The sequence below is a fragment of the Ochotona princeps genome, chromosome 1 (assembly GCF_030435755.1).
Source record: "Ochotona princeps isolate mOchPri1 chromosome 1, mOchPri1.hap1, whole genome shotgun sequence".
NCBI lineage: Eukaryota > Metazoa > Chordata > Mammalia > Lagomorpha > Ochotonidae > Ochotona > Ochotona princeps.
The window spans coordinates 95,811,392-95,837,200 of NC_080832.1; the positions used below are offsets into that span (position 1 = coordinate 95,811,392).

At 35.7% G+C, this 25,809-nt stretch overlaps 1 protein-coding gene across 1 annotated transcript in view; it reads right to left on the reverse strand.

Moving 5' to 3' along the window:
* The window catches only part of MLIP (muscular LMNA interacting protein), a 260,649-nt gene that overhangs the window by 72,356 nt on the left and 162,484 nt on the right, over positions 1-25,809 (reverse strand). The window contains exons 6-9 of the mRNA XM_058662063.1: positions 15,572-15,637; positions 15,406-15,489; positions 15,220-15,279; positions 6,229-6,273 (exon numbers count right to left, since the gene is read on the reverse strand). Of these exons, the coding sequence (XP_058518046.1) occupies positions 6,229-6,273; positions 15,220-15,279; positions 15,406-15,489; positions 15,572-15,637 (255 nt within the window). The remainder of the gene's footprint in view (positions 1-6,228; positions 6,274-15,219; positions 15,280-15,405; positions 15,490-15,571; positions 15,638-25,809) is intronic.

Consider the following 25,809-nt stretch of genomic DNA (forward strand, 5'->3'; position numbering starts at 1 on the left):
AACACCTATATGCCCTCTTAACACATGAACTGATAAAGAAATCATGATACATCTCTACTCTATGGAATACAACTCAGCCACAGAAAATGAAACCCTACCATTTGTAACAAAATTGTTCCAAATGGAGACCATTAAGCTTAGTGAAATAAGCTAGTCCCAAATGGACAAATACTATATGTTCTCACTGATATAAAATGACTTTTAGACAAATTACAAATTAAACATATATAGGTAATTAAATATGTACATATACCCTTCCAAAAGAACTATATAATGAGAGCAGCACACTAAGAAATAAAGATACATTGCTGAACATGTCACTAATTTTGAATAAAAAGTAGCATTTCCATTTTGAAACATATAAACATACCCAACTTCCTTGTTTCTTGGAATTTTATTGTTGTAAAGACAATATGAACTGAGACCTAACCTCATTAAACTCATAAGTGTTTTGTTTCGGATTTTTTCTTAAATTTTTAGTTAAGAATGATATCAGACACTAATTGTAATGTATGATTACTGTAAAATATAATGTTCATCAAAATTTTAAGGGTATTGCAGAGTTTACCGACTAGTTATAATGTATAACTAATGATCTCAAGAACTTACTCAGCTTGCTTAACTAGAACCTGTTCCAGGCTCATGCTGTGGAATAGTGGGTAAAGTTGCCACTTTCATTCTAGAAGCCCATATGGATCCTGGTTCCCAACCTAGCTACCCTGCTTCTGACCCACCTCCCTGCTAATACATCTAGGAAAGAATCATAAGATGGCCCAGTTGCTTGGGCCACTGCACCCAGTGGGAAACTCAGGAGAGATTTCTGGCACAGGCTTCAGACTAGCCCAGTTTGGGCCACTGTAGTCATTTGAGGAACAAACCAAAAGATAGAAAATATTTCTGTCTCTTCTTCTCTTTTTATAACTCTACATTTCAAATAAGATAAATATATATTTTTCAAATGAAAGAAAAGTCATGTTCATTAATTAGTAACTTCTCTTCTCCACCCCCGCATCATTTCCTTCTTGTTGATTATAAATACCATAGTGTATTTTGAGAATGTACTCTGTCTATGGCCATACCACCGTGAACGCGCCCAATCTCGTCTGATCTCGGAGAATGTACTCTGTTGGATGTACCTGGTAATGTCGTATTTCACTATCATTGTGTAGTGAGGTTTCAACCTGACACAGAATTCTAGGCTACTAGCATCTATCAGCCCTTCAAGCCCATTATCCCTCTGGCTCTGATTTCTGTCACTGCTGTCAGTCCAGATACATTCACACAGCGAAGTATCTACTTCACATTTGACTATATACTAACATATTCTTCATCACACTTATAATTTTTCTATGATATGCCTGCTGGTGGTTAACACAGCTGCAAGGAGAGGCGATGAAGACAATATTGGTGAAAGGCTATCGAAGTTTCAGTTACCTCAGAGGAACAAGGTTCAGTGACTGCACTTCATGGTGAACACAGGTTATAATAATACACAGTATATTTCATATTTTAACGGATACTTCTATAGATTTATTTATTTATTTGAAAGAAATATAGAGACAGGGAAGTAGAGACAGAGACAATGATATTATATTCAATGATTCACTCCCTAAATGATTACCACAGCCAAGCTGGGCCCATCTGAAGCAGAGATCCAGGAACTCCCTCAAAATTTCCCACACGGATGCAGGGGCCTAAGGTCTTGGGTCATCCGCTTCTACTTTCCCAGGCAATTAACAGAGTTGTACTGGAAATGGAGCAGTGGAGACTAGAAACTGCAGTTATTTGGGATGCTGACACTTGCCACTGCACTAGCCCCACTAAAACTGATTTTTAATATTTCCACTGTAAAGTGTATATATATGGGATGATGGATATAATTAGCTTGACTGAATATTTCTGTATTTTATGTGGATCAAATTTCATATTGTGATCCAATAAATATTGGCCACTTAGAAATAAGTAAAATGAACACTCCAAAATGTAAAAAGCAAAAAAAAAAAAAAAAACAGAGCAGTCAAAACTCATGAAAGCCAAATCTTCTTACTTCATAGAAAATCCATTAAAGAGTTAGATAAAATAAATCAAAAAGGTTAAAGACAAGGAAAGCAGTGAATATGTGAAATCTACAGGGAAATAAGCTGCTACACAACTTCACCACTTGTGCCGAGCCAGCTGTCGAGAAACCATTCCCATCTTCTGAAGACTTGATCCCACAGGCACATAACGTACTTCTGCTCTCACCATCATTTACTACCTAGAACAGCTTTTCCCCATTCTTGACACACATGTGTCCTTTCATGGGCATCACTCCTCCAGACACCTTCTTGAAAGATGGGGGCAAAATCAAGCTGGATTAGACAAAATGAGTCACACAGTTGTCTTCTCCTTTGCTACTCATGGATATTTTTTTTCTTTTTCCTTCTTAGCAGTAATGTTCCTCTCGTTGGACTGCAGCAATGGGTTCAAAAACAGTACGGTTTCTCTTCAGTCTTTCTCTGCTCACTCTAATTGTCATGAGTCTCCTTTTATCAAAACTCAAAAATTCTGACCTGGGACAATGTACTAACTGATTTATGTTATTTGTCACAGGCCAGACTGATGCATAAGGATGTAGAAAGCCAGTGTTCAATATGTTAACTGGGCACCAAATAACCACTGAATGTTGCAGTTGGCATTTAGAACATATAAAATTATAAAATTATAAAATGATAAGACACTGGATATTCTCAAATTGATGAACTTCTCACTGTTTTTATATAAGGCACTATTCACAAGAATGAACATCATGTTCATTCTTTTATATAATGCACTACTCACAAGAATGAACATCATGTTAGGCATAAACATTAGGCATACAGGCAAGAAAACTATATTGTGATGAATTATATCTTCCTTGCTTTGTAGCATTATTCTTACTGTCTGTAGACATTATCTTGGATGAATATCTCACTATACCACATTTCTATTTGTAATTTACCCAAAAAGACCTAAATACAAAAGTATATTTGAAACTATTTTAAAAATGTAACTTGGGGGGCTCAAGCTGTGACACGCAAACTAATCCTCTGCTCTATGGCACCAGCATCCCATATGGTTGTCAATTCATGTCCCAGCTGCTCAACTTCTAACCCAGCTCTCTGATTATGGCCTGGAAAAGCACTGGAGGATGGCCCAAATCCTTGGGACCCTGCACCCATGTGAGACACCTGGAAGAAATTCCTGGACCCCAGCTTTACATCAGGTCAGCTCTGGCCATTACTGCCACTTGGGGAGTGAGCCAGAGGAGGAAAGACCTTCTCTCTCCCATCCAAGTACTAACCAGGCCCGACCCTGCTTAGCTTCCAAGGTCAGATGAGATCAGGCGCGTTCAGGGTAGTATGGCCATAGACAAGACCTTCTCTCTCTATCTTTCCTCACTCTATAAAATTTATCTTTCAAGTTTTAAAAAATAAATAAATCTTGAAAACAGTTTAACTTTTAAAAATTTTATCAATACAAAGAGAACAGATCTCATATATTTCATAACTACAGTCCTAAGATAACAACCATGCCTCTCTCCATCCCCCTCTCCCTCCTCCAATGCCCCTCCTTTACATTTCACTAACATTTGCAAAACATAATTTAATCCACTTTATAATCACAGGATTAATTCACCACTACCAATAACATTCAACAAATAAAAAGCAGGAAATCCAGAGTTCCTTTAGAGTAAGACAGAATTGACAGGGGTTGTGCTGCAGCGCAAAGGGTCTTAGACCTCCACGTCATAAATCAGAACCTGGTATGAGCACCTATTCTACTTCTAATGCAACTCCTCACTAATGTGCCTGGGAAAGCAGCAAAATATGGCCCAATTTCTCTGGCCCCTTTCACATCCACAGGAGATCCAGGAGTCTCGGACTTCCAGGTTCCATATGACCTGACAAAGACCACTACAGCTATAATCTTTGGAGTGAACCAGCAAATGGAAGATCTCTTACTGTCTGTCTTCCCGTCCTTTGTGCAATTCTATCTATTCTATTAAACTATCTTTCAAATAATAAATAAATAGAGAAATATGTGAAACGTGTTCACTTTATATAAATAAGATTAAAAACAGTAAATCTCTTCTTAAAAAGACAAAGAATGATAACTCCAACTTTTTATGCATATAAATCACAGAATAGGTCGACATAAGAGATTGTTGACAACATGGTTTAGATGGTCATAAAAAGAGATGACAGCTTAGATCTGAAAGGAAGTTTGAAATATAGTGCCTACATATACAATGAAGTCTAAAGGGCAAATCAAAATGATATTAGACATATGCACTGTTTCATTCAATCCCTTCTCTTCCTTGCAATTTTAGCAGAATCACGTCATTACCTTCAAGTATTTCAGCAACTACTTTTGTACAGCCAGAAATTTAAAAAACACTCTGAGTAAAAACAATAAAATGAGAATAAAACAGGAGTAGAATTTCTTCCTAAGTTGTCCATATCTCTTCCAGTAATTTATCAGACTTTTGGACTCATGCTATGGTAGCAGATTCTAACCCGGTGCTGAATATTAGCCACCTATTTCCTATGATCTATGACTGTATTAGTGCTTTTCACCCCTAAAATGCTCCCACAAAGCAACAAAGGGAAGATATAAACTAGCTAAGCCAGAAATGATACACTTTATTTGAATATGTTTATATTAATGAAGTTTGGTCTATTTTTCAATATATTATGATATGTTTAAAACAGCCTACTTACATTGTAGTGACATTTTTGTGTCCCTTAGTGGAAGAGCTCTCTGACACATTGAATTTAATAAATCTTTAAAAATTTGATGCTACCTGTAATAATTTAATATTTGATAATCCTGTCTTTTCTTTTCCCTGGCACTTTAAAAATTCATGAAATTAGTTTATGAAAAAAGTTGTTATCAATAGAATATGATTTCAACTAAAAATTTCAATAAATTGTCAATAGTCCCAATGACTAGCCCCGTTTTCTAAAGTTATTGCTAATTAAGAAAGTGTACTTTCACTTTAAAAATGTGAATGAAATGAACTCATATTGGTAGCAGTATTAACAAGGACAAATGTAATTCAAGAATTATTTTTTCCTCTTAAATCCTTAAGTGAATATAGAGTAGAGAAGATATTTTATTCAAATATATTTTAACTTTATGTAAAAATTTGTTTTAAAACAAGTAACATGAAAAATCATCACTCATATTTTCTTTGATATATTGATAAATCAGTGTTTAAGCAACTGATTTAAAATATTGGAAATAGTAAAGCACTATTAATTTTGGTGTGAATTTGATCAAACATGAGCTTTTTTAAACTTTATACTGAACTTTCAAATAATTTAGACTCAGAGTATAAATACAAATGTATAAAACAGTTAAAGAACACAAACTTAGTAATTTCACCTAATTCACTACCTGCCTTTGGTTATTCAAATTAAGGTAGAAATGTACAAATTTCAATTTTGGCACAGTATGGGACATACATGCCATTGTTCCTTACTAGTGCTAATGATAACAAAACTACATCCTGGAAAATATAGTGTGTGCTGAAAAACAGATAATTTACTGGTCTGATTTAGGCTGAAATGTAAACACTTGCTTAGGGGAAATTTTGTTTCTATTAGAGTATGAGTAGTCCAAAGCAAAAATGGATCACATAAGGGAAACTGAGTTACTACCTAAGTAGCAGAAAGAATGAATGAAGCTGGATGTGTGTGTCCAAGATATATTAAGCCGTTTTCTCACAGTTATTTAAATTATGTGAGCTCATAACGAATCCATTACTAATATATTTTTTCTTATAACTAACTTAATAGACAGCAGTTTAAATCCAGTAAGACAACTATTAATGTTGATTAAACTGGTAAACCCATTGAAAACACAAATCTTAATTCTTCAAGTATATGAGTACAATATTTAAAAATTTAATATATAACAAATAAATATAATATTTAACAATATAATAACAAGCACAACAGAACACTACAAAAATGAAAATTCTAACCTTTGATTATAAAAAAATTACGGCAGTTGTTGTGTTTCTACTAAACCAATTACTTGATGAGTTCAGATCATGCTCTGCCCCTGATTAATCTAATTTTTCTTCACCAGGCATACTATACATTTAACCCCCTTCTACTTTTCAAAACATTAACTAATTCCACTTAAAGGACTATAAAATTGACATCAACACTTATTATGTATAATCACAAATGTACTTACGTATTTTGTTTCTCGACCGGCTGCTCTTGGAAGAGTTGTAGAAGTCTATGTGAAAAAAAATAATTATAATTCTGAAGTAATCACATAATAATAAAAGAAAAAGCTGAGTGTTTTAAAATTATTTTTCCATCTTTTTCACACAACACCCCCTTTCACTACTATTGGAACTCATAAGAGAATCTGGCAGGGTAGCAGGATAAAAAAAATAATGAACATAAAATGACGGCACTAGTATGCATAAATAACTCCATGGCTGAGAAATAAATTATAAGCACAGTCCCCTTGAAAATAGCCAAAAGAAATCTCAAATATCTTGGAAGTGACCTAAAGGTATGAAAGAACTTTATAAAGAAAATTATACAACATTAAAAGAAAAATAGAAGAAGGGATTAAAAGATAGAGAAACTTACAATAGTCCAGGATTGGCAGGATCTACATCATCAAAATGTGCATATTACCAAAAGTAACATACAGACTGAATGTGATCCCAATAAAAATCCCAACAACATTTTTCTCAGAAATAGAAAAGATGATATAAAAGTTCATCTGGAAACACAAGAGACCATGAAGAGACAAAAGTATCCCAAAGAATAAAAGTAATACCAGATCTCAAGACATACTACAGGGCAGTGGTTATCAAAACAGTCTGTTACTAATCCAGAAACAGAGAAGAAGATCAACAGAACAGAATAGAAACTCCACAAGGGAGCTCACACATACACAGCCAACTAATGTTAGACAAGACAAATGAAAACAATCCAGGGAAAAGCTCTGGTCTCTTCAACAAACGTGACTGGGACAATTGGATAGCAGCCTGCAAAAGTAAGAAGCAAGACTCCCACGTGTTACCTTGTACAAAAATCAGCTCTAAATGGATCAAGGACCTAAATCTGCATCCGGAAACCATCAAACAATGAGAGGAAACTACAAGAATCACTCTCCAAGATACAAGAATTAGGAGTCACTCAAAGCACAGGCAAAGCTTGGGAAGCTTCTGTACAGCAAAGGAAGACAGGAAGACAAGCAACAAAGTGAAGAAGCAACAAGCAGAATGGAAGAAAATCTTTGCACGTATACAACTGATAGGAGTCTAATATCCAGGATGTACAAAGAGCTTCAGACTCTCAGCAACTGCAAAACAGATAGTCCTATGAATAAATGGGTGAAGGAAATGAACAGACATTTTTCAAAAGAACAAATTCAAATGGCTAATAGATATATGAAAAATGCTCAGGCTCCCTGGCAATCAGGTAAATACAAATGAAAATCACATTGAGGTTCCACCTAACACCAGTGAGATTGGCCTACATTCAGAACTCTACTACCAACACCTGCTGGCATAGATGTGGAAAGAAACTTCACCAACCTGACTGTTGGTGGGAGTGTAGGCTAGTAAAACCATCATAGAAGTCAGTATGGAGGGTGCTAAGAGAACTGAAAATTAATCTGCTGTATGACTCAGCTCTCCCACTTCTGGGAATAATTCAAATAAAAAGAAACCGGCATATGAGAAAGGGATCAGTAGTCCTGTGTTCACAGCAGCACAATCCACAATAGTAAAGACATGGAAGCAACCCAGATGCCCATCAAAAAAGGAGTAGATAAAGAAACAATGGCATATATACTCCATGGAATAATACTCCAACATCTTGTATCTTGTAGTTTTTTTCTGGACTACTCAGATGCTAAGCAAGTCGAGAGTGCTTAGCGCTCATAAACTTGATGAAAAAGCACACAAGTTGTCATTTGAGAAGTCCTGAAACAGGTAAGGAGGGTTGTCCAGGTGAATATCTAGATAAAAATGATTCTAACAAGAGGAAACAAGTTTTTGAGGTGAAATTCCACCTACAAGAACTGTGCACAAAAAGCTTTAATCAGAGGCAGGTGTTGATACAGCAGTTAAAAGGTTGCTTGGGATGTTCACATTCCTTATAGAAGTGCCTACATTCCAGAAACCCCTGTGTTTCTGATCCAGGTTCCTGCTAAGACACACCATGGGAAATAACAGAAGGTGGATCATGGACTTTCATCTGTGCCACCTAGCTACATGTGCTGCAATGAGTTCCAGTTTCTGGCTTCAGCTTTGACCTGTCTTAGGTCTTAGCTGTTGATGGCCTTTGGGGAATAAAGGAACAGATAGAAGTCATGGCTCTCTCTCTCTCTCGCTCTCTCTCTCTCTCCTCCTCCTCCTCCTCCTCCCTCCCTCCCTCCCTCCCTCCCTCCTCTCTTTCTCTCTTTCTCTCTCTCTCTCCCTTCCTCTCTTCCTCTCTTCTTTCCTCTCTCTCTCCCTTCCTCTCTTCCTCTCTTCTTTCCTCTCTCTCTTTCTTACTCTCTGCTTTTAAATTAATTAAAAATTTTGAACAGACCAAAAGCAATCTTTCCATAAGGAGGAACTGAAAAACTGCTCAAAAACTGAAGAATATTTTATTAAGGAAACCAGTGATCTAAAACAAAAGTAAATAATCACTGAGAAAAAAGAAACGAGAAAGGATGGGACTCTGAAGAGCATAGTCTAGTATTTGAGATCCTTTATTGCTTGTGCATATTTGCAAATAATGACAGGTTGCTTGAGAAGCTGCTACAAACTTGATGCCTCAAAAGCAGAGAGGGATGAAAGACAGAAACCAGGACCTATCAAGAACAAACTGAGCCCCAAGTGCAAAAATTATTCACAAAATTTTACATGATCTTCAGCCTTGCCTCAAGTAACTTAAAATGATTTTGCATGACAAATATCTCCTCAAAACTTACTTTAAATTAAGGTAACTCTTCTTTACTCTCAGTGTCTAACAGAAGCAAAGGAAACACTGTTCAGAAGAAAATAATAACACCTGAGGCCTCAAACAATTTTTACAAATAAGTTTTCAGACATAATATCCAAAACTTGATAAGACTATTTCACAAGGAAGAAAGATGATATGTATAATAACGAGCAGAAATAATGTATAAATGAAACTGAACTATGGACAATCTGTAAGTTTGCTGTCCTAGAATCAGACTGAAAGCCAAGCATGCTTGCTGCTTTGTTTGCAAGTGTTTCGAGGACAAAATATAAGACCACAACTTGCTACAAGGAAGTAGAAACTATAAAATGGGATGTTAAGAGGGCTTGGTGCAGTAAGCTAGTGGTTAAATCCTTGCCTTGCATGCACCAGGATCCCATATGGACACTCGTTCATGTCCCAACCACTCCACTTGCCATCCAGCTCCTTGTTTGTGTCCTGGAAAAGCAGTGGATAATTGCACAAAACCTTGGGACCCTTTACCCAAGTGTTGAGACCTAGAAGTTCCTGACTTCAGATTGGTTACAGATGGTCTCAGTTCTGGCCGTTGCAGCCCCTGAAAGAGTGAACCAGTGGACAGAAGATCTTTCTCTCTGTCTCTGCTTCTCTCTGTAAATTTGTCTTTCCAACAAAAACAAATGAATCTTTTAAAAATCGGATGTAACTGATTTGAAAAGGAACCATAGGTGCTAACACAAGTGCATGCTTGGAGCATTCAAGTTGTAGCAAGGAGGAAAGCTGGTCTAGGGTAGAAGGAAAAGGAAAGAGTCAGAGAACAGGTCATAGAAGTGTTGAGAGACAAATCATACAGATCCTTCTTCCTGAAAGGACTCTAAGCTGTTATTCTAAGTGGAGGAAGCAGGCACCATTTGCTCTTCACAGAAGAGAGTCATAATCTGACTAATGTTTAAAAGAATCTATTTTATGGGTTAAGAATGGATTATTGTGATGCAAGGGTATAGGGACAAAGTCATGGTACTGTTCAACAAGACGTGATGATGAGTCAGTGCAACAAAAAGCATGGTATTATCATATCCTGCATATATGTCGATACTTTAGCAGCAAGATTCCTAACAGCAGAGATGGAAAGTGAAAAGAAAGAGAAAATGATAAAACAGGAGGCAAAATTTAAGCCTTGAGCAAAACGAAGATTAGAATTCTATCCAGGAGATGGGAAGTCAGCATATGGGATCATTTTTATGGGCGGAAATCTAGATTTCACTTTTATACATATTGTGCCTGAGACATTTGTTAGAAATCTAAATAGAGGTGAAGAGGAGGTAGTTTAGAATCTGTAGTTTAGGAGAGAACCCTAAACTGTAAAATAAATTTGAGAGTTGTCACCTTACTAAATATAGTGTTGTTCAAAATAGAGACCAGTCAGAACACAAAAAGGAACAAATACAAAGAGAAATGAGAGGTCCAAGGACTGACCATCAAAACAACCCACATGAACACCTGAGAAGAAGTGGATAAACAAAAGAGACTAAAACATACTTATAAGATGTGAGGTGTGTGAAAAATAGAAAGAATAGTATTCAGAAAATCTTCAGAGGGCAGCATACCAAAAAGGAAGGAATAGATTCTCTCAGATTCTATTGATTGTCATGTCATATCAGGACTAAGATTTAACAATGGGCATAAACTTTAGAAAAATTTGGCCATTGGACCAGCACAGGAGCACAATAGGCCAATCCTCCTCTAATGTGGTGCTGGCATACCAAATGGGCACTGACTCTTGTCCTGGCTGGCCCACTTTTAATCAAGCTTCCTGATAATGACCTGGTAAAGCAGCAGAGAATGACCCAAGTCCTTGGGACTCTACACCTAAGTGGGAAACATAGAGGAAACTCCTGGCTCCCAGCTTTGAATCAGTTCAGCTCTGGCCACTGTGGCCAGTTGAGGATGAATCAGTAGATGGAAGACCTCTCTCAAGTAATCTAAAAGTAATTAAATAATTTCTCTCCCTCCCTGTAAAATCTACCTTTCAAATAAAAATAAACAAATCTTTTAAAAAAAATTATTGGGGCAAGTAAAAAATGGGATTTAAAGAGAACTGGACAGGAAAGCAGAAAACATTTTTTTCCAACATTTTTTCAAGCTCTTTCCCATCATACCTTCCCATTTTACCTTTAACCTCAATGATCTTAAAATATACTTCATTGAGGACCAGCTTTATTGTATACAAACAAAGCTGATGACTGCAACACTGATATCCCACACAGCTGTCAGTTTATGTCCTAACCATCACTTCTCATCCAGCTCCCAGATAACAACCTGGGAGAAAAAGGATATGTCCCAAATACTCAGTGTCCCACAGCCCAAGTGGAAAACCCAGAGTAAGTTCCTGACTCCTGGAGTTGGCCAGGCCCAGCCCTGGAATTTAGTTATCTGGGCAAAGAATCTACGCTGGAAGATCCCTCTTTTATTCTCTCTTCCTCTTTCTCTGTAACACTGACATTAAATGTAAAAAAAAAAAAAGTATGTCATTGAAAATTGTCAGTTATGACATCAGTTAAGAAATTCTTCATATTTTCCACTGTCAACCTATGAACATGTTGCCTCTCAGTCTCCCATGTCTTTTCTGTCCTGTTACAAAGAGGTACATTCTGCACTTATCTGAAGACAAGAAGCCCATTTGAGCTCTTGTAGCAAAATATTATAGATCAGCTAACAAGAGAAATTAGTTCCCACTGTTGTGAAGTCAGAGCATCCAAAATCAAGAAACTAGCATATTTGGCATTTGATGTGGGCTCACATTCTGATCCATAGATGGCATCGTCTTACAACGTACTCACTAATGCAGAGGAGACACAAAGGCTCTCTCGCGTTTCTTTTATAAACGCATTATCCCACTTATTGGGTGTTTTTTTTATACTCCAATCATCTCCCAAAGGCCTTGCCTCCTAAAACCATCATTAGAAGATTATTGCAACATATTAACCTGCAGCAAAGGAGAGAAGATGCTCATGCAGTAATATTTTAGTAAGGTTCTAGGTGCTACTCTTCAGATTTCCTTCTCCATAAGTACCTACATTAGTTGGCTTTCATTACTATAATTAAAATATTTAAGAAGAGCGTCTTAGGAAGTAAAAGGGTTATTTCAGCTTACAGTTTGGCAATTCACAATTTAATATCAGACACCCTCACTAGGCAGGCAACTGGCAGATGCTGGCAGTGGCATAATGTGTTAAAGAAATGACCACATGGTGAGCCAAGGAAACAGAAATACAAGGAGCACATTTCCTCTACCCTCTATTTGGTCTGGTCATATAGTATTTTCATTTATTCAAGGAGCTCCACTTTAGTAACCTCCTCCAATGTAATCACTCTTCGAAGCACCACCTTCACACTCTGTAACTGCACCAAGCTTCCAACCTCACCCATCAACCACTAACATCAATCCACTTGAGGTTAACACAAGAATTTGAGGTGTAAACATTTGTGTAGGTTTCAGGAGCCAAATCTGTTCAACTCACAGCACTTCCTTTTTATCTGCTAAAATCAAACCTACCAGTTCATAAACTTCATCTTCAAAGAACAAAACATCTTTCCTTGACCCCACTATTGCCCCAATTTGCTTCTTCCTTTCACAGTTCAATATTTCAAAAGCATCTTTGTTTATTTAGTCTTTTTTGTGTGTATGTATTTTTTCTATATTCTGTGGTGCATGTGTTTATATATTCATTCCCTGCTTTCTCATAACTCTTCTTGACATCAGCAGTAAGGAAAGCAAGGGTTAAAGTAAGGCAGTAAAAGTTGCACATGTCAAAAAAGAAAGAGCTCAGCCTGAACAGGGACAAGATAACAGTTAATGACAGGTTTGGACAGATAGGCACCTTCCCCATCCCTGATTCAGGGATGACAAGTAAGACAGCTATTAAGAGAGCATGTCATAGCAATGAATGAAGAACGCCAATACAGAGAGGACACAGCAGGTGGAGAATGGTTGGCACTAAGCTGTTTCTCCATTCTGAGGAGCAGGTTCCTTCTGCGCATTATAAGAAATACACCTCACCACCAGCAGCAGAGCGTATGCCCTAGGCCTGAGTGTCTACAGACATCATAGGGCGATGATTGCCTAGACTTGGGAAGAAGGGGAAATAAACTACAGAACACCATTGGAAGGTTTTGTGTCTTGAGTATAGAGGTGGTCACACAACTGTATGTTTTGTCAAAACTTACAAAACTATACATTTTGGAGTTAACTCTACAATGGCTACATTATAGCTTAGTAAGTTGACTTTAAAAGGTAAGCACAATGTAAGCCACAATAAAGTTCTTAATATAAAAATTGATGAACAAGATAGATATTGAACAAATGCTTACACTGAAATATTAGATCAACAAATCCTAGTGGAGGAATTAGAACATAATAAATAAAAGAAAAATACAGAGAGACTTGAAATGCTTGAAATGCTGAATCAAAGGTGACCAAATCAGTATTTTAAGCTGTCCTGAGGTAAATAAATATTTGAATAAAGGATGGTACCAATTACATAGCAAGTAATGGAAAGAGTGAAGATTGTAGATGAAGGAACACAAAGATAAATACATAGAATAAAAATGTACACTTGTACATATTGCAGTGAAATCTAGTAATATCCTAAATGAAGGTACATTTGAAATGTACACAGAACCACTTTATAAAGAAATGATCACTTTGTAGAATAGGAAGAAATATCATGTGGAAAAAATAACTTGAAGGTATGCTGTTGAGAATCTGAGGTGGGGAAAATGGTAAACACAGACGATCTACCATTTTGTGTTTTGTAAAATGATTTTGTTTTTATGTAGTGCAAAAAAAAAAAGATACTGTCTTGGACACAGGCCATCAATCCACATACTATATTGTTGAATACAGTGCAGTTGTCGTAAGTGTCCTCATGTGTATATAGGGAGTTCTTTCATGGAAACCACACAGATAGCAATATCTATCAGTGCTCAAATCTCTTATATATACAAACTGACATGACAATTTCATGTAACTGATACAGATCCTCACATATATATACCTTATAGTGTCTCTAGATTTTTTTAAAATCCCTAATTCATGTAAATGCCATGTATCTGTTGAACTGTATCTTTAGGGTATACCCACAAGACAAAAACTCTGTACATGTATAGTAAGCGTTTTTCCCAAATGTGTTTGATCTGTAATTGATCATATTTGTAACTGCCCAATCTGCAGATACAGATATTCAAACATAGGAAAATTCAGAGAAAATTTTTGAATTAAGAATTTGAATAAATCCTATAGTTCTAACTGTCCCTTATAGGTTATAACTGTCAAAATACAATTTCCTAATCTTGATAAATGGTGACAAGGTTTCTATGACATTGCTAATGAGCATCTGTCTAGAAATTTGATTACTCTTTTAGTGACCAGCGAAGTACATTTCAAGCTTACTGCAGACACACAATGTCTCATTTTTCAAAAAGCATGCAAATAGTCATTTCAGGAGAGAAAATAACCTTATAATGAGTGAAGAAAAAAATCACAAACACTGAAATTTAGATAAGCAGAACTGTACTAAATGTTTAAAAAATAGTTTGCAGGAATAAGGCATTTTATACAACAAATGGAAATAGCTATGTTATAAGGAAAAGCATGAATATTCAGTTATGATAATTAATGCTATAGCGGTGCATTTACAGTCTAAAATACCCAAGTTTCTGCCTCTGAGTAAAACAATGAAACAATTCAGTTACCAAGAAAAAAATTCCAGAAACAACACCTATCTAGAAGCTTTTAGATTAATGTTACCTAGGCCTACTTCATTTTCCAATTCCATGCTAAGTACTGTTGATTTAATAAACATTGAAGCTATGTTGTGAGATCAGAATAAATGACAAATTCTATACACAACATCATAAAGTGCCAATGAACAACTGCATAATTAACAAATTGGCTGTCAAACCCTTTTGAAATTGATCCACAATTACAAATAGATTTTATTTACAGCCATGTATATCATATCTATACATGTAAATATAAACAACTTTAAATAAATATCAGCAAGATCTACAGCTACATTTTGGAACTAATACTTTAATATTTTTAAAAGTTATTTGTTTTAAAAAAAGAAAGCTGCTTGCTAGCTATTAAACCAGTTTCACAATTCACCCTGTAGTCTGGCATGCATTGTGAAAATCATCTATCCAACAATAATGTGGTTCAAAAAAATATGTTTAAAAACATACATACTTTGATTGCGTTAGAACCCAACCATGTCTGTGGGGATCTTGAAGGAGAATCAGAAGAATGCTGGAAAAAAGAAAAGAAAGAAAGAAAAGAAAAAGGAAAAGCCTGTCAGGCATTATACTAAAGTGGAAAGAAGCTAAGAGAAGCAAAGCAAATGTTTGAATTGCATATTCTACTCTAAGGCATTACCATAGACAAGGAATCCTGTAAGACCTTATCAATGGTAGCACAGAGCTCTTCAGTTTGCTGCCTGAGCTGTGCAGGTAAACACAACTGGAAGAAGTGAAACCAGGCACTGAATTAGCAATGAGTTTAGGATGGTGTAATGAAAGTAGGGGCAATCTAAAGTCATTACCTCCACAGGTGGGTCTAATGGGCTGTCCTTGGAGACACTTTCAGTCTTGGCAGGTTCATCTAGTGCCTAGTGGTAAATGAAATATTTCTCATATAAGACTTGTAGTCAAATGTAAATATAGTAGAAAAGTATCTGTAAAGATAGTCCTATATATTGCAGTATTTTTAAGAAAAAAATCTTTGGATCATTTGATGAACTATTTGCTAACATGCAGCCATTTCCCACATTTTTCCAATTACTCTTTGAAATTTGTATCTCCAATAAGAGGTTTTATCTTTAATTTTACTTTTGGTCTACTTTACCTATTTCACTTTTAACTCAAGTTTTGAATTTTAATTGCTTAGATGTGCCTGCTTATTATTTTTCCTATCACTCATTTGGACATGTGCCACAGACAATCCTTGAAATTCATCATTTTAATTTTCTTGATACATTTCTACAACATTTACTTGGTGTCAAGAATTTAGGTGTGGTTCATGACTGATTCATGTGAAAGCAAAAGTCACCTGTGATCTCTGGTAGTTGAAAAATAGATGTAGGTTTTCATCTTTATCTCTCACCTTTGTATAACTAAGATGCAGGATCAAACTAGTCCAACACTATTGAGTCACTACTAAATGACAGCTGCGACAGAGTCAATTGGAATTATACCAATGTATGTGAAAAGAAAATGAACACTGATTAAAGAAACTACTAAAATAACAGGTTTTGTCTATTATTACTTGGTATTGATCACATTAAAAAATAAACAACAGGCTATTTGTTTTGCAAATTAATCTTGAATGCTTTTACTTCAATTTCTAACCCAATCAATACACTGTGTTTCAAGACTTAAGAATCATACGTATCAGCTCAATCCTTGTTTTATGCTCTAATTGGCATTTGAATTATGCTTAAATATACTACAAACACCACATTGTCATATTCTGATTTCTGCTTCATATATCTATATGTATTTTGAAGAAAACTTAATAAAATTTCATTAACTGTTAATCATTTCTGAGGCTCCACATTCCTTCCTGATGTTTTGATTTCTATTGAACCACTAGCTTTCTTTTTGTAGTGCAAGTCTGATATTAAGGAATTTTCCTATTTTTTTATGACTGCGTTCATAGACACATTTTTCCTGGCTATAGAATACAGTTTTCTTTTTCGCTTCCAACATTTAAGAATTGTGATTCCATTGTCACGTGGCCTCCATTATTTGTGATAAGCTCATTTCTTTGCATACAGTATATGATTTTCCTTAACTATTTCAAAGATTTTTTTCCTTAGGCTTATTTTTTTTTTTTATTGGAAAGATAGATATACAAAGAGGAGAAACAGAGGGGAAGATCTTTCATCCACTGATTCACTCCCCAAGTGGCTACAATGGCCAGAGCAGAGCTGATCCAAAGCCAGGAACCAGGAACTTCTTCCAGGTCTCCCATGTGGGGGCAGAGTGCCAAGATCCTGAGCCATCCTGGACTGCTTTCCCAGGCCTGAAGCAGGGAACTGGATGGGACATGGGGCATCTGGGACTGAACCACCACCCATATAGGATCCCAGTGCATTCAAAGCAAGGACTTTAGCCGCTAGGCTATTGTGCTGGGCCCTGGCTTAATTTTCAGTAGTTTGGTTGTGATGTACCTAAGCATGATTTTGTTTGATTAAAACTTACTGGAATTACCTGAGTTTCTTGAAAGTACACATTTACATTTCACCAAATTTGGTAAAATTGTGGCTATTATTTTTCTACTCCACTCTCCCTCTTCTTCCAAAATCTCAATTATTATTATTTTTTATGATGCTGTGCATTTATTACCTTTATTAAATAGCTATTAGTGTTGAGGAAGTAAGCTTTTAATATGGATTAACTTCTTCGGAATTTTGAAAGGGGATGAATGATCATAGTTAGGCATTCAGTAGCATTCTGCTTTTGTTTTGTCCACCAGGAAGTGGATCAAATCATGCTTAACTAGAGTTGTTCTGTACAAAGCAAGATGTTGACGACAGCCTTGAACTTTTTGTCTCATGCCAGTCAAAGTAGATTTACAAAGACAACAAAATAGAGGTCTTCTGTCAATTATGTCTTGAAACTGTTCCATGAATCACTGAATGCTTGTTCGATTATTTAATTTTTCTCTTCCCCTCATGTTTCTGCCAATCTATCTTCAACTTCACTGACTCTTATGTGTCTGAATTTTCTATCAAGCAATCCAGCGAATCTTTACTTCTAATATTTTATCTTTCAATTATGGAACTTAACTATTTTATAATGCTTACTGTGTTCCGAGTGCTCTGTCATTTTAATTCATTATAATCATGTTTTCCTTTATATCTTTGAGCATATTTTTAGCATTGCCTTTAAATCCTTGCCAGATGATAGCAGCTAAAACACCTTTGTGTTCATCTCTACACACAACATTTTCTGTTGTGTAAGAAAATGAATCTGTTTGTGTATCTAGACATTTTATATTATAGCCTGAATATTTTATATCTGTTCTAAAGATGCTGCTGTTATGATCCCTGAAGAGTACCATTTTTGATGTTTAATTTCAACATGTGACTGATTTTTTTTAATGGTGCCAAACTTTCTGTCTCCTTGATGGTGGACAGCAGTGGACATTTTCATTCAGTTATTTTATCCTCAGTTGGGCTTAATGGAGACACGAAAAATTCGATTATCACCCAGGGATTTAGACAGAGTTTACCAGGAGCCTTTGGAGCTCCCTTCTGGGATTTGCTCTGTGACCTTAACGCTGTTTTCTCTTATTCTTTATCCAATAAATCTTCATGGATATTTCTAAAGTTTAGCTGCTTTGTGACAAGCAAAGGGCTGCCTTTACAAAGAACCATAAAATCTAGAATTTCACTCAATGTTACTTTCTTGTTAAAAGTTTCAACTTAATTGAAGGGTCTATTTACTCCTGGTCACAATCTGGTATCCTCATCCAGTTTCTTTTTAAATTTTTATTCATTTATTTCCATTTTATTTGAAAAGTAAAGAAACAGACAAGCACCAGGGATGGGCCAACCTGAACCCAGCAAACCAGAATTCAGTCTGGACCATCTAAGAGACAGACAGGGATGGAAGTACTCCATCCACCACCTGCTGCCTCACAAGGTGAGAACCATTAACAAGGAACTGGATAGAATCAGAGGAAGTTGGATTGAAACTAAGTATCTATATATGGGATACAGATATCCAATGTGTAGTATCTTAACTCCTTTACCAAATACCCACACCCAAGCTGTTTTATTTTATAATTTGTTCAAAGTTTATCATTGTGAAATGTAAAACAGTTTTTCCAACAAAAGTTACTCCACAATTCTCAAATTTCTAGAAAAGCAAATCAAATTAATTTTAACTTTCAGTGTATATTTTCTGTATTAAAGATTGTATAAATTCAAGTTTAAAATGCAGCTTATGGCAAGCTTGTGCTTAGAGTTATTTTTTTCCTACCCAAGCTAACAAAAGAAAATGTGCTAGTCATTTTCCTAATCCAAAATTGAGAGCATAACCCTTCAAAAATAAAGCCCTGGCTTTATGAAGAGAATGCGATTTAAGCTCTCTGCCTGGTCAACCTCCATTCCCCCTCTCTCCTCACTAAGATGATACCAGGTTTCAACACTTCTAAACTATTAATTTTAACAGCTTCAGAACAACCAAAGTGTCAGCACCTTGATAAATATTCTGTATTTAAGTTTGAGGTTTTACATTTGACCCTTGGGGATGTGCCCTACTTTGTTGAATGTGTTCAGCTTTACACTGAATTGAGTCATTTCAAATAGACAGTATTCAAGTGAATATGATTAAAAAGATGGCAATTTAATGTAGCTTAACGATTCTTCTTTAAACTTTGATCACTCATGCTAAGTGCTTACAAGTGTTTTTCAAGCTTACTAGTTACAATCTGATTTTTGAAAGTTTGACATTCTGCTACCATTAACATTGTTCAAAATGATAGCTAATACTATGGCTATGGCATAGTAAATTAAGTTTCTGCCTGCAATGCAGGCATCCCAGATGGGTTCAGGTTCCATCTAGGCTGATCCGCTTCCAATACAGCGCTATGTTTATAGCCTGGAAAAGCAACAGAAGATGGCTCAAATGCTTGGGCCTGCTCCTGGCTTTGGACAGGTCCAACTTGGCCATTGTGCCATTTGGCAAGCAAAACAGCAGATAGAAGGTCTCTCTCTCCCTTTCTCCTTCCCTCTCTTTATGTCTCTACTTCTCTCAGTAACCCTGCCTTTCAAAATAAAAAAAAAAAAAGAAACCTTTTAAAAAAGATTCAAAAACTCTATTTCCTCATATAAATTATATTTTTATATATTCTGTTTACCTGTTACCATAGACCAGGGAAAACACATGATTTTTTTCTTTTGGGAACTGGTTTCTTTCTTTCAGCATAATGGTTTCCAGCTGCATCCATTTTGTTATTGTTTGTTGTCTTTCTATATGCTTGAGAAACAGTGTTTTGTTTTGTTTTTTTCTTTCTTGCTGTTTGCTGAATCCTTTGCTTAATGGTGTGTTACGTCTGTGACTGTCAAGTAAATTGCCATTGTAAATTAAAAAAAAAAAAGAAATAAGGAAGAGAGTGGGTAGGGAACACAGCAGAATGGAAGGTAACATGGTAAGTACCACTGCACTCCTAAATCTGTACTGTGAAATACATTAAAGTGGTTCATCTTATACAACTTAAAATTTAAAAAATAAGTTATTCAAAAAATGTGAGTTATGAGTGCTGAAGGCAATTACAAAAGAGGGTACCAAGATTGTGATAACTAATTGCAGACTAATTAAACTAATCAGCTTGTTCCTCAAGGGTGTTACTTTCAAGAGAAAAAAAAATGACTACTTGAATGTGTACATTTTGGTAAGTTTGTAGACACATGAATGAACGACTCAGTTCTGTATTACAGCGCCTTATGAAACTTTGTAGAGAAACAAGCTGCTCTGCTCCCTTATGTGGATTTACCTGCTGTTCTTCATGCCTTCATTGTTATGCTGATGAAACCATAAGCTGACTTGGAAGTGTCACATCAGCCACAGAATACACTCTTAAGAATTCAGAACAGTGACATGAAAAAGATGTGTCACCATTTCCTCATTTTAGTAGCTAATAAAGAAAAATGCTGCCTAGAAATCTTTGTTTCAAATTCCACTCCCCTGCACTAAATAAGAAAATTTGGAAGACCAGTAGCCTAATAGAAACTCGTAAGACAATGATTTTCTTACCACAAAAAAAACATATTTTGCTTTCTTTCTTCATGGTCTAAAAGTATGATTATTCATGAAAGTTGAGTGCCAGGGAAAACAAAACAAAAAATAATCACTTTGCCTGAGATGGAAGAGGTCTAATCATCTTTATTCATCCTATTGGCGAGGGACGGCTACCTTGCCTAGTGTTATGGTGATGGCCAAGTGCATGACTTCTGATACTATGCCAGTGAAATAAACAATTTATCACTCACTGCTACTCACAGTCTGGGCGAGGTGGACCACACAAGCTTACATGAAGAAACAGAGTAAGCAACCAGGGACTGTGGAAGGCAGGCTTTGCAGGATCCAGAGTGTAACAGGCTCCCTCATTCCACAGAAGGATGTGACCTGTTTTTATGAATAATTCTGTGTGGAATTGGAATATGATACTAAAACACAGGCAATAACAGCACCTCTTCACCTTGATAAGCAAGGTTGTCTGGCTAATGAACCCTATCTGCAGGAACAGAATGAGGAAGAAAACTGCAGGTAGGTCATCTGGGCCTCCTCCAGTTTGACCAGATGTTCAGCAGCACTGTTTTGGCCCTGAATTTTAGGCTCCACCTTAACCATACTGACAATTATATCAAAGGTCAGGAACAGACTCTTGTTTCCAAAGAATTGGACCAGCTTAGAATCCTTGGCTCTTTCAACTTTGTTCAGAGATAAATCATTTCTAGCTATCTCATTTTTCCTCATAAAACAATATATTCTGTTGTTCTGATGTCTTAAGGATTTAAATATACAACACCAAGTATTTCTTTAAAAAAGTGTTGTAAATATCATCCCTATTTCACATTAGCCAGCTCACGTCACTGTTGTGTGGGGACCAGGTAAAAGCTGAGTGACAATCATATCTCATTTGAGGTGCAATTCAACAGCTTGCCCCTCTGCTTGGGGCATGGAATTCCCCATGGGGTTGTGAAGATAATAAAGCATTTAGCTCAATATCTAATACTCTAGGGTACTCAAAAGGCAGCCAGCGTGATTGTGTTGTCGGATTGCCAAAAGGTGCCAAGTAAAACTAATTCACCTTCCTCCTACCAAGAGGCCTTTTATAGCTCTTACACAGAGATAAAATTTATGGGCCTTATTCTGCCCTAAAGACTCTGATAACATCATTCCAAATGTGATACAATATGCCCTTTTTTCCAAATGTGTCCTGTCTGCTTATAGTTGACTTAAGGTTCTATGAAAAAAAATTGGAAGTTTTAGAGACCTACATAGGTCCAAACTAAATATATTTTTTGCTGCCGCAAAAGCATTATTGTAGAGAAGATAACAGAAAATATTCATGATTAACTATGGTTTGGTAAGTGCTAAAAAAAGATATGCACGTAGTAGACAAAGCATGAGTAGAGCCAGTAAGCATAAAGGTAAGTCCTTGATATGTGTCTATTGCTAAATATATTAGGAATAAATCTGCCTCTTGTACTAAACCTAATTTAACTCTCTAGTATAGGCCAGGGGTTAAATTAAAAGCCAGATTTTCTTAAATGTTTAAGACATGCTGAGATCCTAAAATATTCTCACCCAAGGACATATATTTAATCAGATTGTACTTTACCAAATCATGCTTCAAAAAACTGAACAGGCAACTTACAATAAACTGATCTGACAACTGACAAGAGATATTAAATCTTTACCTTTCTATTTTTATATCACAATTTTTAGTATTGTCTCAAAAATAACAATTCTTTATCTTTCTCCCAGAAGAAAAAGATAATTTGGCCCTCAAATTTCCATTTAGGTAACATAGCAATTTTAACTTGAAATATGTAAAATTGACTGCTCTAAAATTCTTTTGTCAAACACACGCATATTATTAATTAAATGTATCTTGAAAATAACAGAAAGGCTATTAACAAGGGAACTTGTTCCTAACAGAACTTATACTAAAAAACATTTTGGAAGAAAGTAATAGAGAATTTAATAAACTTCAATGGGAAAAAAGGCATACTTTCTGAAAAGAATATTTATCAGTTATTAGATAGCAAATACACAAGTTACTATATTCCATGTGGATATTCCTTTCTTAATATTTGCTTGAACAATAAAACAATAATCCAGGGGGAGCATTGAGCATTGCTGTAGTGGTCTTAACACCTTCATCCCATATCTTAGTCCTTGAGATTGGGCTTCAGATTTACTTCTGATATGTCTTCCTGCTGATGTGCACTGAGGGAGATAGAGGATGATGCCGCAATCTTATAGGCCTCCCTGTTGGAGACCCCAGGTGGATCCAGCCTGCTCAGTTCCATTATTGTTTGCATTTGGGCAGTGAACAAGTCAATATTTCTTTCTGTCTCTCTCTTTCTCTCCCTCTCTCCCCTCCTCTCTCTCTCTCTCTATATATATATATATATAATCAAATAGAAATTTTAAAACAGTAAACCATTTACTTAGAACATTAACTATATATTTAACAGTATAATTTAACTTTCTGCCTACTGTTATAGACTCAAACAACAAAACAAAAAAATTAGTACGGTAATTTTAGCACTGTAAAAAGAGCAACACACACGGAAACTAAACATAAAGTCTATATCTGCAGGTTTTTGTACATTGTTAAACATATCGCAACAAATTCCAAGGAGTCACAGACACAATTTGATCTGATTATTTTATAATCACTGTATTTCATCCCCGTATCATATTTAGTAAAGATAATTATTGGGAAGAGCTTCAGCCAAAGACTCTAAAGCCAGTAAAATACAAGATAATACCTTACATCTATCTCTTCCTACACAGCCTTACTTAAGACAAGCTGAAAATGCTCCCTTCCTGAAGGTTTATAGGAATCGATGAAAAATCCAGGTTTTGATGCAGACAATAAATTACAAAAATGCAGGAAAATTTATGTCCTTTGCCAACAACACTGCTTTGGAAATGATGGGTTCTGTCCAAGGGTGAACAAAGCTGAAACCAACCCAGTAAGTTAGTGAGAGCTTAATCTTTTATTGTCAGGGATATCCGTATTTCAATTTAGGGAAATCTTGACTTTCATGATAGTATTTGTTTTGAACTTATTTTTATTATTTTTGATGGTATGAATTTTTTGGTATAGGGAGTCCCTCCTCCCCTTCCCCTACCTCCCTCCCTACTCTTCTCCTCTCCTCTACTTCTTTTGTCTGTATTATGATAGCATAGTCCTTCAGCAATAGTCATAAGTCTAACATTCTGCTGCTTACGTGTATCATGAAATTGTAATTATAGACAATGGTAGAAAATCTAGTATATATTGTCAAGGAATAATTAACAATTGACAAATAATTAACAATTATTTTTTATCCAGGAGTAGAGATGCGTATTGCAACATATCTTCACATCCCAGTATGCTAGTCTCCATTATTCAGCTCATCTATTTCCTCTAATAATTTGATGTGTTTGGGGTGAAAATTGAAGTCCTTGATTTAGATACAGCTGATTTTTGTGTAAGGTGATAGGTAGGGTCTTGCTCCTTATGTCTTCAGGCTGATATCCAAAAAGAGGTTAATCTTTTTTTCTGGATTATTTTCAATTATCTTATTTTAGATTAGTTGGCTGTGCTTGAGGGGGCTGTAAATTTGGGATTTCTATTCTGTTTCCTTGATCTTCTTCTCTGTTTCTGTATCAGTGCCAGACTGCTTTAATTACCACTGCCTTGTAGTACGTCTTGAGATCTGGAATTGTGATTCCTGCAGCTTTATTTCTGTTCTTCAGGATAGCATTGGCTATTCATGGTCTCTTTTGTTTTCAGATGAATTTTTCTATCATCTTTCCTATTTCTGGGAACAGCACTGTCGGGATGTTTTACAAATTTATTTTCTTGGTATGGTGTATCACATTATTGATTTGCATGTGTTAAATCCTACCTAGCCCTAGTAAATGATATGTCTAATGTATTGTCGGTTACTGTTGGCTAGTATTTTTTTAGAGATAATGTGTCTATGTTCATCAGGGATATGTCTGTATTTCTCTTTCTCTATTGTGTTTCTATCTATATTTGGTATTAAGCCGATGTTGACTTCATAGTTTGGAAGGATTGCTTCCCTTTCTGTTGTTTTGAATAGCTTGTGGAGGACTGGAGTAAATTCTTTCTTAAAATGTTGGCAAAATTTAGCAGTAAAAGTCATCCTGCCCTGGCCTTTTGTTGTTGTTAAGAAACCTCACTACTGATTCAATCCCTCTCCTGGTTACAAGTCTATTTAGATTATCAGCTACCATATGATTGAATTTTGGTAAATTGTAGGGGTCCAGAATTTCACCCATGTTTTTCGAGGTCTTTGATTTGTTGCTGTAGAGTTGCTCATAATAGTTCCTGGTTATTCTATGTATATCCAAGTCATCTTTTGTTATATTTCCTTTTCTCTCTAATTCTGTTGGTAGCTGTCTTCTCCTTTCTTTTTTATATTAGTTGAATTAATGGGGAATCTTTCTGTTGTCGATGCTGTATATTATTCTTTTAGTCTATATTTGGTTAATTTCCTGCACTATTTTGATTACTTTTTTTTTCTGCTAATCTTGACACTGTTTTGCTGTTGTTTTCCTGGCTCCTTCAAACACATGGTTAGCCTGTTTACCTGGTGCATTTCTAGTTTCTTGACATAGGCACTAATTAAAACGAACTTCCCTCATAACCCTGTCTTGACTGTGTCCCACAAGTTTTAATATGCTGTGTTGATGCCTTAATTTGTTTCAAGTCACTTTTTAATTTTTTGTTTGATTTCTTCTATAACCCGTCATTCATTTACCAGCATATTGTTCAGTCCCTAAATTTTTGCATATCCCCTGGGATATTTTGACTTGTTGGTCTCCAGTTTTACTGGACTGATAAGATGCATGGTATGATTTCAATTATTTATAAAATATTATGAGGCTTGTTTTGTTGCCTATAATGTGGTGAATCCTGGAGAAGTTCCCATGACTTGATAAAAAAAGTGTATTCTGTGTCTATAGGATTAAAGGTTCTGTAGATATCAATTCAATCCATTTGTTTTAATTTCTAGGTGTG